General features: G+C 43.3%; 1 protein-coding gene across 8 annotated transcripts in view; it reads left to right on the top strand.

Annotated features, from left to right (window-relative positions):
- LOC123969180 (amyloid beta precursor protein binding family B member 2-like) overlaps positions 1-13,731 on the top strand; it is a 74,559-nt gene that overhangs the window by 46,916 nt on the left and 13,912 nt on the right. For 7 of the 8 annotated variants that reach the window (XM_046046312.1, XM_046046308.1, XM_046046311.1 and 4 more), the window contains exons 4-9: positions 2,509-3,582; positions 10,145-10,389; positions 10,962-11,093; positions 11,692-11,751; positions 12,530-12,580; positions 13,612-13,697. In XM_046046312.1, the coding sequence (XP_045902268.1) occupies positions 2,509-3,582; positions 10,145-10,389; positions 10,962-11,093; positions 11,692-11,751; positions 12,530-12,580; positions 13,612-13,697 (1,648 nt within the window). The remainder of the gene's footprint in view (positions 1-2,508; positions 3,583-10,144; positions 10,390-10,961; positions 11,094-11,691; positions 11,752-12,529; positions 12,581-13,611; positions 13,698-13,731) is intronic. The other variant, XM_046046313.1, reaches the window with a different exon arrangement.

Here is a 13,731-nt window from a genome sequence, read left to right as displayed (position 1 = left end):
CGTGTTGTGGCTTCACAAATGCTTTGCTGCATACCTCGGTTGTAACGAGTGGTTATTTCAGTCAAAGTTGCTCTTCTATCAGCTTGAATCAGTCGGCCCATTCTCCTCTGACCTCTAGCATCAACAAGGCATTTTCGCCCACAGGACTGCCGCATACTGGATGTTTTTCCCTTTTCACACCATTCTTTGTAAACCCTAGAAATGGTTGTGCATGAAAATCCCAGTAACTGAGCAGATTGTGAAATACTCAGACCGGCCCGTCTTTCACCAACAACCATGCCACGCTCAAAATTGCTTAAATCACCTTTCTTTCCCATTCTGACATTCAGTTTGGAGTTCAGGAGCTTGTCTTGACCAGGACCACACCCCTAAATGCATTGAAGCAACTGCCATGTGATTGGTTGATTAGATAATTGCATTAATGAGAAATTGAACAGGTGTTCCTAATAATCCTTCAGGTGAGTGTACAGTATATACAATATGACATAGTATGAACAGCACTGAAATAGAGAATGGTGAATAAATAAATAATAAGTAGAAACCAGTAAACAGGTGGCTGATTAGAGACAGAGTTACTGGGTTTTTGCACAGGAATTGTTCCTGACACGAGAGTCAGAAATCAGCTGTTCATCAGAGTGATGGCTTGTGGGAAGAAACTGCTTCTGTGTCTGTTGGTTTTGGCATACTCTGTAGCGCCTACAAGAGGGGAGGAGCTGGACAGGTTGTGTCCGGGGTGAGATGGATCTGCAGTGATGTTTCCTGCGCCGTTTCCTGACTCTGGAAATGTATAAGTCCTGAATGGAAGGCAGGTTGGATGATCTTTTCTACAGTCCTGACTGTCCGTTGTAGTCTGTCTCTGTCCTTTTTGGTGGCAGATCCAAACCAGACAGTGATGGAGGCGCAGAGAACAGACTGGATGATAGCTGTGTAGAACTGGATCAGCAGCTCCTTAGGCAGGTTGAGCTTCCTGAGCTGACACAGGAAGTACATCCTCTGCTGGGCCTTCTTGATAATGGTGTCAGTGTTGGGCTCCCACTTCAGGTCCTGTGATATAGTGAAACCCAGAAACAGCAGACACAGGGCTGTTGAGTATGGTGATGGGGGGCAGAGTAGGGGGGTTCCTCCTGAAGTCCACGGTCATCTCCACAGTTTTGAGCGTGTTAAGCTCCAGGTTGTTCTGACCGCACCAGAGAGCCAGCTGATCAACCTCCCATCTGTAGGCCGACTCATCACCGTCCCGGATGAGGCCTTTGACCGTTGTGTTGTCAGCAAACTTCAAGAGTTTGACAGATGGGTCTTCTGAGGTGCAGTCGTTGGTGTAGAGGGAGAAAAGCAGTGGGGAGAGCACACACCCCTGGGGGGCGCCAGTGCTGATAGTCCGGGTGCTGGATGTGATGTTCCCCAGCCTCACCTGACAGTCAGGAAGTCTGTGATCCACTGACAGGTGGAGGCTGGCACAGTGAGCTGGGTGAGTTTGGTGCTGAGGATATCCGGGATGATGGTGTTGAATTCCACGAACAGGATCCTTGCGTAAATAAATAAATAGAATAAAAGAAGGCTTTAAGATATTTCTCTCTACATATGTAGAGTCAGAAAAAACAAGTCTCCTCTTCCTGCCCAGAGGGGAGTCATTGTATATTTTAATTGCAGTGGGCATTAATGACTTCTTGTAGCGGAGCTGAAACAGTCTCAGACTGAAGAGACTTTGTTGTCCGAGTAGTTTGTGCAGGTGATGTGAAGTGTTATCCATAATTTTGAGCAGTTTGTGCAACCTAACAATGGCTGTGTAAGTGACTCAAGTAAACTACATTTATTTAACTCAAAATAAACTAGTTTTTAATTACAGCATATCTTATTTATATGTTTTCATTAAATTTTAGCTGTGGCGCTCTGTGACATGGAGGAAAACTATATAATACTGTGTCACGCTACACAGACAATACTTGTTAGTAGGATAAATTCATTGTTGTTCTTGTTTTGGGGAATTGGAGACAATAAGAAAACCACAGAATATCACCAGACCTTTAATGATGTTGTAATGCATTCACTAGACCCGAGGTGACCTCAGTTTAAAGCACTGGTATGATTAATTACTTTTCTTTGATAGTGCAAACAAAACCAAAGGAAATACAACCCCAGGCTGTATCATTATTTATCTACTATTAAAGCAGTTTTCTAATCAAGTTTAAATATTAACAGTTAATGCTGTAGATTTCATATGCAATGACAGACATAATTCTCTCTTTAGGCTTCTTGCACCTTTTAATGTCCATACATCTGTTCTGTAATTTTCCTCATGCAACCATGAGTATTTGCACACTCATGTCAGTATGTAGTCCAGTTTAGACCAGTCTTCTGCATTACAACGTAAGAATAACTGTGATAATGCAAACAGCAGTAGTAAGGTAGCCATCTTTATCTAAACTAATTATGCATATTACATGTTAATGTGTGTGTGTGTGGATTTCAATTCCTTCACCTCCTGATCCCCCTCTCTTCCTTTTCCAGGTGAACTGTCTTGTGCCACGATGATGTCAGTCGATGTGACCAATCATAATGGCCCCACTGCCACGCCTCCCAACTCACTCAGCCTACGATCCTCACACAATCAGCTTCTCAGCAGCGATGTCATCAAACAGGGCTCTGCCACGCCTCCCAAGTGTCGCAAAAAGTATGCACTTACCAGTATCCAGGCTGCCATGGGTCTCGGAGAAGCTCTGCCGCCTTCTTCATCACCATCTTCATCCCCATCACAGTCTTCAACCCCCAACAATCCTAAACTAGCCAAGAACGGAGTCAACCAGCTCCGTAAAGCCGGTCAGGATCACAACAAAAACACCACCGGCTCTGGCCCGACGGACCTGGAGTGTAATTCAGAAACTACAGCAGATGACTACAGTGTCAACACAGCTGAGGAACATGACAGTCACACTCTCACCAATAATGACAGAGAGGAAGATGTTATTAAGCTGGATGTTGAACTGCACCCAGACTCTAACACTGATGCAGAGCCCGAGCAGAAAACCGAATCAGAGATAGACTTTAGCATTAACACGACTGTGGAGCTCAAACTGAATGGCAACACAACCGATGTGGGCTTTGATTTGAACAATGAGGCAGAGGAGAGTGACGACATCAGTATTCTTTCTGAGAAGGAAATTATGTCAAAGATGAAGCTCGAGGAAGATGGAGATGAGGTGGTAGTGGAGGAGCAGGAAGACGAGGAGAAGAAGCCTTTACTGATGATACAAAGTGAGTCTCCCGTGAAGAACCGTAAAGTTTCCTCAGGCCTGGAGCTCATCTCTGACCTCCACGCCAACTTCAAGCTCCTCAAATCAGGGAAGGACTCTCCAGTGCCTCCTCCACCCTCTCCACCCAGGCAAGCCAGCCCAGAGGACATGCCGTTGCTCTCTGTGGCCTCCTGCTCCTCCTCTTCCTCCTCCTCTCCAGAGACGAAGAAGGACAGAAGGACTGGCGCGAAGACAGACTGTGCTTTGAACCGCATCCAGAATCTGAACCCCAGTGACGAAGAGTTGAGTTGGACAACACTGTCCCAGGAGAGCAACTCCCCAGAGGAAACAGGTACACACATTAACACACACACACAAGAAAAGTTTATTACTTTGGCATAGTTGACATGTGTGTCAGCTACGCTAGAGTGTTTTGTTTTTTCTCCTGCGTGCTATGTAGTGGTTTCACCGTCCTCCCTCCTGATGACATGTTTCCATTTATGGTGACAGTGTATGTGTGCCCGGACACTTGCATATGCAGAACTCAGACATTGCTGGAGCAGAATAACAAACACTCCAGTCTCCAGTAAATCTCCCAGAATGCCTCTGGGACCGGAAGTGCCCTTGTAACCTCATGGGTGGTTGGTTAGCAAGGCAGATCAGCAGCGTCCTGTTTAAAGCTGTGTTCTGTGTGTGTGTGAACAGGGCTTGCAGGCTAATCATGGGTTAATACAAAATCTTTAACTGCCATTATCTCTCTCTTTCTCTGCGTCTTTGATGTTTCCTCTAGAGCTAAGAGAGAGGAGGTGCTTTAGCTCCCTATAATCTTCTGCACTGTGCCTTCCTACTCCTAGTTTTCATCATTCTTTTTCTGAGAATATGAACATTTGTGCTCTGCAGATATTAAATGCAGGAAGCAGTTTGGACATACACATATACACATGGACCTCCAGTATTACAGCTGAGCCTTTTCAAAGCTGTGTGTGCCATCAGAAGAGCTTCAGTTTTTATCCCACTTCGACCCATTGGTGCAACATGCAGACTGAGAATCTTAGTTGTTCAGTTTGTTCAGGGCTACATGTTAAAAGTCAGTTTGTATATGTTTCCCAGCCCATCTTGATGAGCATGCAATATGTGTAGACAGTCAGCAAATGACCCCTATACCTACTTGTATAGATGTAAAATAGGGCTGAAAACAATTGTTTTCATTATGAAATGAAGGTGGAGTAAGCAATTCTTATGCAAAATATGCCTTTTTGTCAATTTCTCCTCGCTGCAAAGATCCAATGTGTGTACTCAGGCTCTGTAAATTGGAAACAAACAATGTGGCCCACACCGAGCCACACAGCGCTATTCCAGCCATGATTTCTGTGTCAGGTAACGCTAAATGACATGCTGTTGTTGTGATGTTAGCTATAGTAGCAGGAGAGTTGTAAATATCACCATCTGCAGCTGGTGTGCTGGATCTGGGGCCGTCTCATCCTCTCTGCATGTAAGCATCATGTTAGCTCTGCAGCAGCAACTGTAACAACAGTATGCTAACCCAAAACTGAGCTAACATTAATTATATTATTTGCTCCATATCATGATTTTTGTCATGGTGTTCTCCAGAATCGCTTATTGCACCTTTAAACTGCAGATTATTTCCTCGATGAAGTAATTAATCTATAAAATGTCATTAACAAAGACAAAAAAATTGCCATCACATCTTCCTAAAGCCCAAGATGAGAGAATGTTATAAATAGTTAATTGATCTCCAAAATAGCTGTTGATTAGCTGTCAGCTTTATCTTTTTATCAAATAATTGTTTCAGCGTTATTGTACAGTAATTAGGAATTCTTTTGAGTCATCACCATTGTTGTGGGTGTCTACTTTCTTAAAGTTGCTTGTTGCCTAACTCTGCAAAAGGCCTGTTAAAGTCATTGGATTTCTTTGTCAGCATTATGTAAAGACCTGGATGTTTGGTTTAATTGGACCCTTAAAACTTGTGCTTTGTTGTAAGACATATGAAACACATCCATCTCCTCTACAGCAACAGCCCCCGACCTCTGACACAAGCTCAGCTGTAAACATCCTCTCCAGTCTGTGAGAGCTGCAGTGCTCTTGGCTGTTCAGCCTCGCTGCTGCTTTTTTTCTAGCTCTCCCAGAATGCTTCTCTTCTAGCTCTCTGATGACTCATAGCCCCTTTCGAATTGAAGGCTCTGAGCATCTGTGCATTTCATTTCTCTACAAGTATGATTACCAACGGCTTGTCCTCCTGAACATTGGTGTGTTACACTGTTGCTGCTGCTTAGAATTTTCTCTCCAGTTATTCTTTTGTCCTGATTTCCTCTTGCATGTATTTGTCTAAAATGTCATTCCAAAGTGACAATTCTTTCATGGGACGGCATATGTTTTGTGTAGATCAATGTGTGTGTATTGATGAGTGCTGGAAGAGGGACAAAAAGTAGACATTAACAGTACTATAGTCTCTAGGTAAGACGTATTGTCCTCCGAGGGTTCACTGAAGAGTTGATAATTAGCATGATGGGCATCATTCATGTTGAATTAATCGATATCTTACACATAGTCGTCCGTAGTGCTGTCTCTCTGTCTGTCTCTCTCTTTCTGTCTCTCTCTCATATTGACAAAGCCGTGTTGTTTTCCCAGGTGTGTGTCAGATTCCTCGGTGGGTGTTGCGGGTTGGAGGGCCGATATGACACTGCTTTCACACAGAGGAGCCAAAACACACACACATGCACACGCGTTGAATTGAGGAAGGTCATTTAAAGAGGTCGCATTCTCACACAGCAACATGCATTGTAACACTCGCAAGGAAACATGAGTTGAATGTGGATGAGTGCAGTATAGCAACATATGTTGTCCAGTTTTATATTTTGGTATCACATGTTAAGCTGCTTTTTCTCTCTTTCTCTCTGTCACCCACTTACTCAATAATCTTTTGAGATCCTGCTTATGGCTAGTTTTCTTTTTCCCTTCATCAGCCTAAATGGTGTGTTCCAGTTGTACTGGGAAGTCTGAATTTTTGAGTTCCCAACTGGAACACCCCCTTAAGTTGGATTTCCGACGTGATCCAAGATGGCTGCTCCGTGTATCAACAGTTAGTGAAAGCTGTAGTTTATACTGTCTCATAAATTTTTGTACACAAAGTACTGTCCAACTGCTGTCTGTGGACATGTTGCTACTGTGTTTAGAATGCGTAAATACCGCGAAATGCGTTTTTATCAATCGCTGTAGGTAACAACAGCTAACATAGCTAGTTGTACACAAAGGCTGGCCGCGAAAGGTTTTCCGACTTGTAACTGGAACGCGCTCAGATCGGGCGTAATGTCCTTCCCAGCTCCAACTTCCGAGATAAATGGAACGCAGCATTATTGTAAATCTCCCTCCCTCTCTCCTCCTCCTCCTCCTCCTCACACCTCCACTGGATATGATACTGAATGAAAGATGAGATGGGGGTTGCCAGGACAACCAAGAGAGGCTTAAGAGAAGGCGGAAAAAGGAGGGAGAAAGTGAAACATAGACATTTGATGAGGTTGAGGGTGCCAGAGTTTGAGTTTCTTTCCATGTGCCCGTGTGTGTGTGTGTGTGTGTGTCTGTGTGTGTTTGTTTAAGGACAGGAAAGGGAGGGCAGGCTTATCTGAGCTGTTGATGTTGTCGATGCTCCAGATAGGGGAAGGAGAGACAACAACAGCAAATGTAGCTCAGCTGCAGGGGAATCACAACCTCCATCTCTCACTCTCTCTCTAACGTTTCCTCTCTTTCGCTCTCTCTCTCTCTGTCTCTCTGTTTTCTCGCTTACACTCCCCCCTCATTCACTCTTTTCTCCCCTTTTTCTGTTCCTCTGTTTTCACATCATGTTCTCCCTGCCTCTCTGCCTCAGTGTGTCTCCATGTCCCCCCCTCTCTCTCTTTCTCTCTCTCCTCTTTCTCTTTCTCCTCACCCCCTCTCTTGCAGTGTCCCCCCTCCTCTCTCTCTCTCTCTCTCTCTCTCTCTCTCTCTCTCTCTCTCTCTCTCTCTCTCTCTCTCTCTCTCTCTCTCTCTCTCTCTCTCTCTCTCTCTGTCTGGGGTTCTCTCTGTGGTTACAGCACTGGGTTTTGCTGTATGAGAGGCAGCTAGCTAACTATGATGCTGGGCAAAGACTACATGCTGGCCATTGTCATTGTCAATTATGAGGGTAGGTGCATGTTCTGTCGGAGTCGGCTGGGAACTACACTATGTGGTTAGAGCTTGAACGCGGGGTGTGTGTGTGTGTGTGTGTCTGTGTGTGTGTGCGCAAGCATGGTTATATGTGCGTGTCTCTTCCAACACAGGGATGAAGTTTGTCTCTGTAATGGTATCATTCTCTAAGTATCTGCTATAGGAATCTATGGTCTGTGCATGTTATATTTGTGTGTTTTGTGAATGAATGTGTCGGTCTGTTTATGGTGGTATGTATGTATTTATGGTGTCGTTTGCCATAGAGAACATGTGTATGTATTTTGCTCCAGAAGCTGCTCTCCCCTCCCCCTCGGCTTAACTCTGCTCCAGCAAGCTGCATGCTAACCGAGGCTATCAAGGGCTAAGTGCTATGTTGCTCCTCTGTGGCATTTCCATGAGCTGCATAGATGCTAGCGACAGCTAGCCCCAATATTAGCATGCTTAAGCTTATTCTTGCAACCAGTTCCACACTTGCCACAGTGCTTGCAGTGGGTGACGCTGCTCTCTCTCTCTCTCTCTCTCTCTCTCTCTCTCTCTCTCTCTCTCTCTCTCTCTCTCTCTCTCTCTCTCTCTCTCTCTCTCTCTCTCGTAAATGCTTTAATCCACATCCAGTAGTCTGTTCATCTCATACCCCCCTATAGCAGACACTCGTGTTCTCTCTGTTGTAATTTTATTGGCTCTGACCTATTTTCTTTGCTCATAAAAGACTGCAACTCCCAGAAGACACTGCTTCCCTGCTCCTTGCTCAAAAGCACAGACTTATGTCTCAAGGGATGTCCGCTTGTGCCAAGAACGCATGTGTGCATTTTGTTTAGTGAGTGATTTCTGTTCCTTTTAATAGATTAATAAAATAAGTCTTGACAACTTACCTCTGCATGTCTTTGTGTGTGTCTGACTAAATTCCATCTCCATCTGGACCGACCCAGTCGTCATGATGACATATGGCCTGCTTTCGTGGCGACAGGCCCACGGGCTGTGTTTCATCAGCATCGTCAGCAGTTCGACAACTCTTTGTCACACACACACACACACACACACACACACACACACACACACACACACACACACACACACACACACACACACACACACACACACACACAAATTCGCGCAAATACACCCAGCACCCGCTGACCAGTCCCTCAGAGCTTATATCACCTTTATGAGTTGCTACACCACCTAGCAGTTTCAGATCATCTTTAATGGGTCAATAGGTGTGCGCATGTGTTTGTGTGCTTCAGCTGGCTTGACTGCTTGAAACTGCAAACTTCAGATGAGATGGCATTTAGTACAAGAGTGAGAAAAGAAACCATTTCCATCTCCACATGATTCTGTGTGTCTGTTTGTGTTTTCAAGGTAGCTGCTGTATTTCCTCTACATGTACCACTGTCAAATAAATGATAGTTAACAGTCATCTGCTCTATATGCTGCTGCTGTGTTCTGTTAGGAAAGGGAAATTAAAATGTGAATCCATACGTAATGAGCCAGTAGGTCTAAATTGGTACATAAAATCAGGGCCAAACATATCAGCCATGCTGCTGAAATTTAAGCTTCTCTTTGCCAAACTGAGTCACGCAGTTTAAATTCAACACGAATGCCTTCACTGCCATCACTGCCAATGTGTAATTAATTGTGTAATGTACAGAAACCATAAGAACGCAGGAAACAGAAGAGTCTAATTCATAAGTGAGGTACATATTGATCTTGAAACAGAAATGGTACAAATGATGTGGTCCCATATTTTTGCCTGGCTCGGGTTTTGTTGCCTCCTGAAATAATCTCCATGTCTAATGTTTTGATTTCAGTGTTAGTGGTCATCCAGAGAAGTCTCATTCAGCATAGAAAGCATTCTTTGTTTTTGTGACAGGGATGGGATTTTTTTGTGCTCATGTAAGCATATGTGCCATCAAATCCACCATTAATATGTGAGGCTTGTGGCATCGTTACAGACAGCTGGTAATCCTTCATTTCTATATTATAACATTGCAACATAACATGCATTTAAGACATAACTTCTGATTTATGATCTGATTAAAAACAGTAAATTAAAGAACCCATAATGGATCATACACCCATGGAAATGAGAGAGCACATTTGTTTGATACGGGATCAGGGAATATAATAAGCTAATGCAATTATTATGGCCAGAGAATAATAAGTCCTCATTTGTGTCATGTCGAATAAAACCTTCTGTTCTGGGCTAGGTCATCAGGACTGCATCTCTTTAACTGTTCTAAATGTGAGAGAAATGCTTGTGCCTGTGTGTGTTTTTGTGTACATTTGGGAGCTGTTATTTGCCTGTGTGATATGTTGTATTTTAAATTGTATAACTTACAAGGCATAGGCAACAATAGTGCTTTATAAGTTACTCAGTTGTTGTCTGTGGAAAGACACAGCTGTTAAATGACAGCTGCTGCAGATGCTGGTAATCCCAGTCAGCTGTTGATATCGTTCAGTACATGAGTGTGGGAGGATTAACTTCCCTTTCCACAGAGGCACAGAGATGTCTTTCCACAGATTTGATCATATGGAAGCACAATAACTAGTCTACATTTGTGTGCAGCCACAGAGGTGCGTTGATATATGCCTTTATAATGAACATAAGAGGTCTGTCAGTTAAGAAATGTACACTTTCTTCCCTTATAGATATCAATAAACAATCCAAATGTGTGTGTGTGTGTGTGTGTGTGTGTGTGTGTGTGTTATTCCACCAGATATCTGGAGTGAGCAGTCATTCCAGACAGACCCTGACCTGCCTCCAGGATGGAAGAAGATCACAGATATGGCTGGTATCTACTACTGGCACATTCCTACAGGCACCACCCAGTGGGAGAGGCCTGCCACCCGACCAGCACCGCCTGGACAGACAGAGTCCCAGGTCCTGGGTGACCACACAGCCTCCACACCACGTAAACACTCTCTGGGCTCACTCAGCCCCTCACCCACTCCTGACCATGAGGTGAGAGACAGAACAACAAACTGACACACACACACACCCCTTAAGTCTCACTTTTTGTTTTTGCTGTACAGTTTGTTAGTGTTTCTGGCCGTGGTCAGGCTCAAATTGTGATTGTGGAGTACAGTCTGAAGACAAACCATCCACAGTGCAAAGAGATGATGAGGAACAATGGGAAATATAATAAAGTCAAACTTTGATTAAAGCAAACATGCTGTACAATATTGTCTTATGACTGCAGTGCAATTTGGTTGAAAATGAAAATCCTAGATTTTGTCTAGATAATGTCTTTGTAACTCTTAACATAAAATCTGTTTTTTATGACCAGGTGCCCACTCAATGTGTTACACCTTCAGAAGACATTTCCCTACTTTGGGACCAAACTATGTACCAGATAATAATAATGCAAAGCATGTATTAGTCTTAACAAGTGAACTTAGCCATTTCCTTAATCCCTGAATAGCCCTAATATATGTGAAGAATCAATAACAGTACGCACCAATAAGGATGTATTAAAGAAGTTTCTCAAGAGAGTGTGTGTGTGTGTGTGTGTGTGTGTGTGTGTGTGTGTGTAGTCATGCCAGGCAGAGATCTTCTTCAGGGCGTCAACTCGTTCAGGCAGCACCACCTCCGACAGCTCAGTGGAGCCTCTCTCTACTCTTGAGCCCGCCATCACCACATGTGGATTTGTCAACAGCTGCTACTTTGTAAAAACCTACTTTTTCCTGTTTCATTATACTTACTGTCTGTGGTATTCTGTACATTTAAAAAAATATATATATATATAATTAACTTTAGATGGGACATTGTATTTGACGGATTGTGTATTGGTTTTTGTGTGTTTCTGATTGAGATCAGTGCAAAATTGGCAAAAATATGCAACAAGACAGCCAGTCAAAGAGAGTGAGACCGAGAACGGGCCCTCAATAATCCAGTCTAGCACCAGAATACAGGAGTACAAGGACACTGAGTAGGACTACCAAACAATCAGTCAGTCAATCATGCAGAATGATGGAGGGAAGCGGAGAGAAGAAAGGAGACAATAAAGAGGGAGCCTGGTGTAGATAAAATATTGATCCAGTGAGAATGGACTGATGTTGACAGATAGATGTGCCAGAATCTCACTCTGGCACATCTATCTGGAGCGACTGACCTGCACACTACTCGAGTATTAGCCGGTGATGCAAAAGCCCAAAATGGCAGATAGACAAACATGGTGGGGTAACTCTTGATTTCTCACTCTGGAAATTTTAGTCATTTTGGAAAACTTCATCTCTCTGTGTCTCCTTCTCTTTCTCTCCTTAGCCTCGTTCCACATCTCTGCAGGGGATGCCTGATCAAGATCATCATGAAGATGAGGACAAGGTAGGATACTACTACCCATGTTCTGTTCCTTTCCTCACCCACCTCTCTTCTTCTTCTCTTTTGGCTCTATAGCCTTAAGTTGTGTACAGTATCTTTCTTTCTGAATGTAAGTGTGTGTGTGTGTATGTGACACAGATGGATAAAAAGTGTACCTACAGCATCTGTATGTGCGTGTATTACTGTATATTCTGTCTGCTCATATCACAAACGATGCAGTCAGTAACTGTTTGGCTCTGTATTCCAGCGCATTTGATTAATAAAACTATGGCCACGAGGTTCAAGAGGTTCCCTATGCACACAGGAGACAAGCTCAATAAAAGACTTGTCTATTCTAGTATGTTTTTCTTATTGAGTTGTTAGTGTTTATTTGTCTTTACTGGTACCTCTTTTTTCTTGGTTATAGTGGTACTCATGTGGCACACAATTGGATTGGTAATTTTGTTGTCTGTTGCTGTTGTAAAGATGGAAATCAACAGAAAAAGTGTCACTGTCCAAATAAACACTGACTGTATTGTATGCCTGTATTGTTCATATTCTACTAATCAAGAATCAGTCGATTCTCAGTAGGGAGGTGAATGTTCAATAGGAGCAAGAAACATTTGAGAAAACATTTGAAAGTCTTGACTGACAGCTTTTCATATAAGAAATGTTTTGCTACGTCGCTCCTTATTGCAACAGGCACTCGGTGTGGAGTGAGTGAGCTAGTTAGCTAACAGCCTTATTCTGTCTTTCTTCCCTTGCTCCCCACTGTGTGTATGTGTTTTAATGCTGTATATAGAAACAGGTGTGGAGTGATTTTGGCGGAAAAATTGATAGTGAAGTGTGGAAGGCAAGTATAATCCAACGCCAGTGAGTCTTGTTCTTGGTCTATCCTCACCAACTCTTGTGTTCATTTTATGCATTATTTGCTAGAAATTCACTGCCTGGGCAAAAGCATGTGTGGCTGATGCTTCAACATACATGTAACTGCAGCAACCACAGCATTTAGTCATGCCTGATATGTGAAAAATCTGTTATTTGGCTGCAGCAACACAACAGGTTGTTTCTTTCTTTACAGGATGTGGCTAAAATATCCTCATCTTCCCATCGTGCTGATAACTTCTCCTACAGATCTGTTTGCACACACGAGTGTGTGTTCATACTACATGTTATCTCTCTCTCCTTGATGCAGCATGCCCCATTACACATAACACACCAACGGCATTTCTCTATCCAGCAAGACCATTCCGCCCACACTTGGATGCATGCTGGCATATACTGTGTGGGGTCAAAACATTTACATTAGCTTTCTGCCAGGTTTGTGTCCTATTAGCCCTTCTCTCACATGCCCTGTAACCTGTGAATGTTACGGCAGTCATCCCCCAGGAAAAGCATGTTATTATTTTGGGATGTACTGTATTGGTCTTACACAGAGTAAGCAATTAAATCATAAAAAAAGACTCCGGAGTTTGACAGGACGTTCCAATATCGGAAAATTAATGGCAAATGGAACCCACAAGCGATGTTGTCAGAAAACTATACCTTAAAGGCAAACAGTTAGTGCATTGACGCTGTTATTAGAAAAATGTGAATTTGATATCCTCTTGCATTAATAAAAGGTTATCAGAATATTTTTGGATCACAATTATAAAGTACCTAAAAATAAAACCTAGTATTTGAGACAACAAGGCTGGAATTGATATGTCCTGTGGGATCAGAGTTTTTGTTCATACAGGAGACCTGTGAAACCCATTTTTACCAGACAATATTACAGGTTACATGTGTGACAGGGGCTTTAAGGTGGCTGCCTTTTGGCCAAAGATGTGTGCTTTATTTTGGTGTCATTTTGCACACTCTGATGATGTCACCTTTGTGCAACAGGACCTGCAGGCAGCCACGGTGAACCCTGACCCCAGTCTGAAGGAGTTTGAGGGTGCTACGCTTCGCTACGCATCACTCAAACTGAGGTGAAATACCTGTACAGACACAGACACACACACA

The sequence above is a fragment of the Micropterus dolomieu genome, linkage group LG04 (assembly GCF_021292245.1).
Source record: "Micropterus dolomieu isolate WLL.071019.BEF.003 ecotype Adirondacks linkage group LG04, ASM2129224v1, whole genome shotgun sequence".
Lineage (NCBI taxonomy): Eukaryota > Metazoa > Chordata > Actinopteri > Centrarchiformes > Centrarchidae > Micropterus > Micropterus dolomieu.
This window is presented reverse-complemented; position numbering and strand designations above follow the sequence as displayed.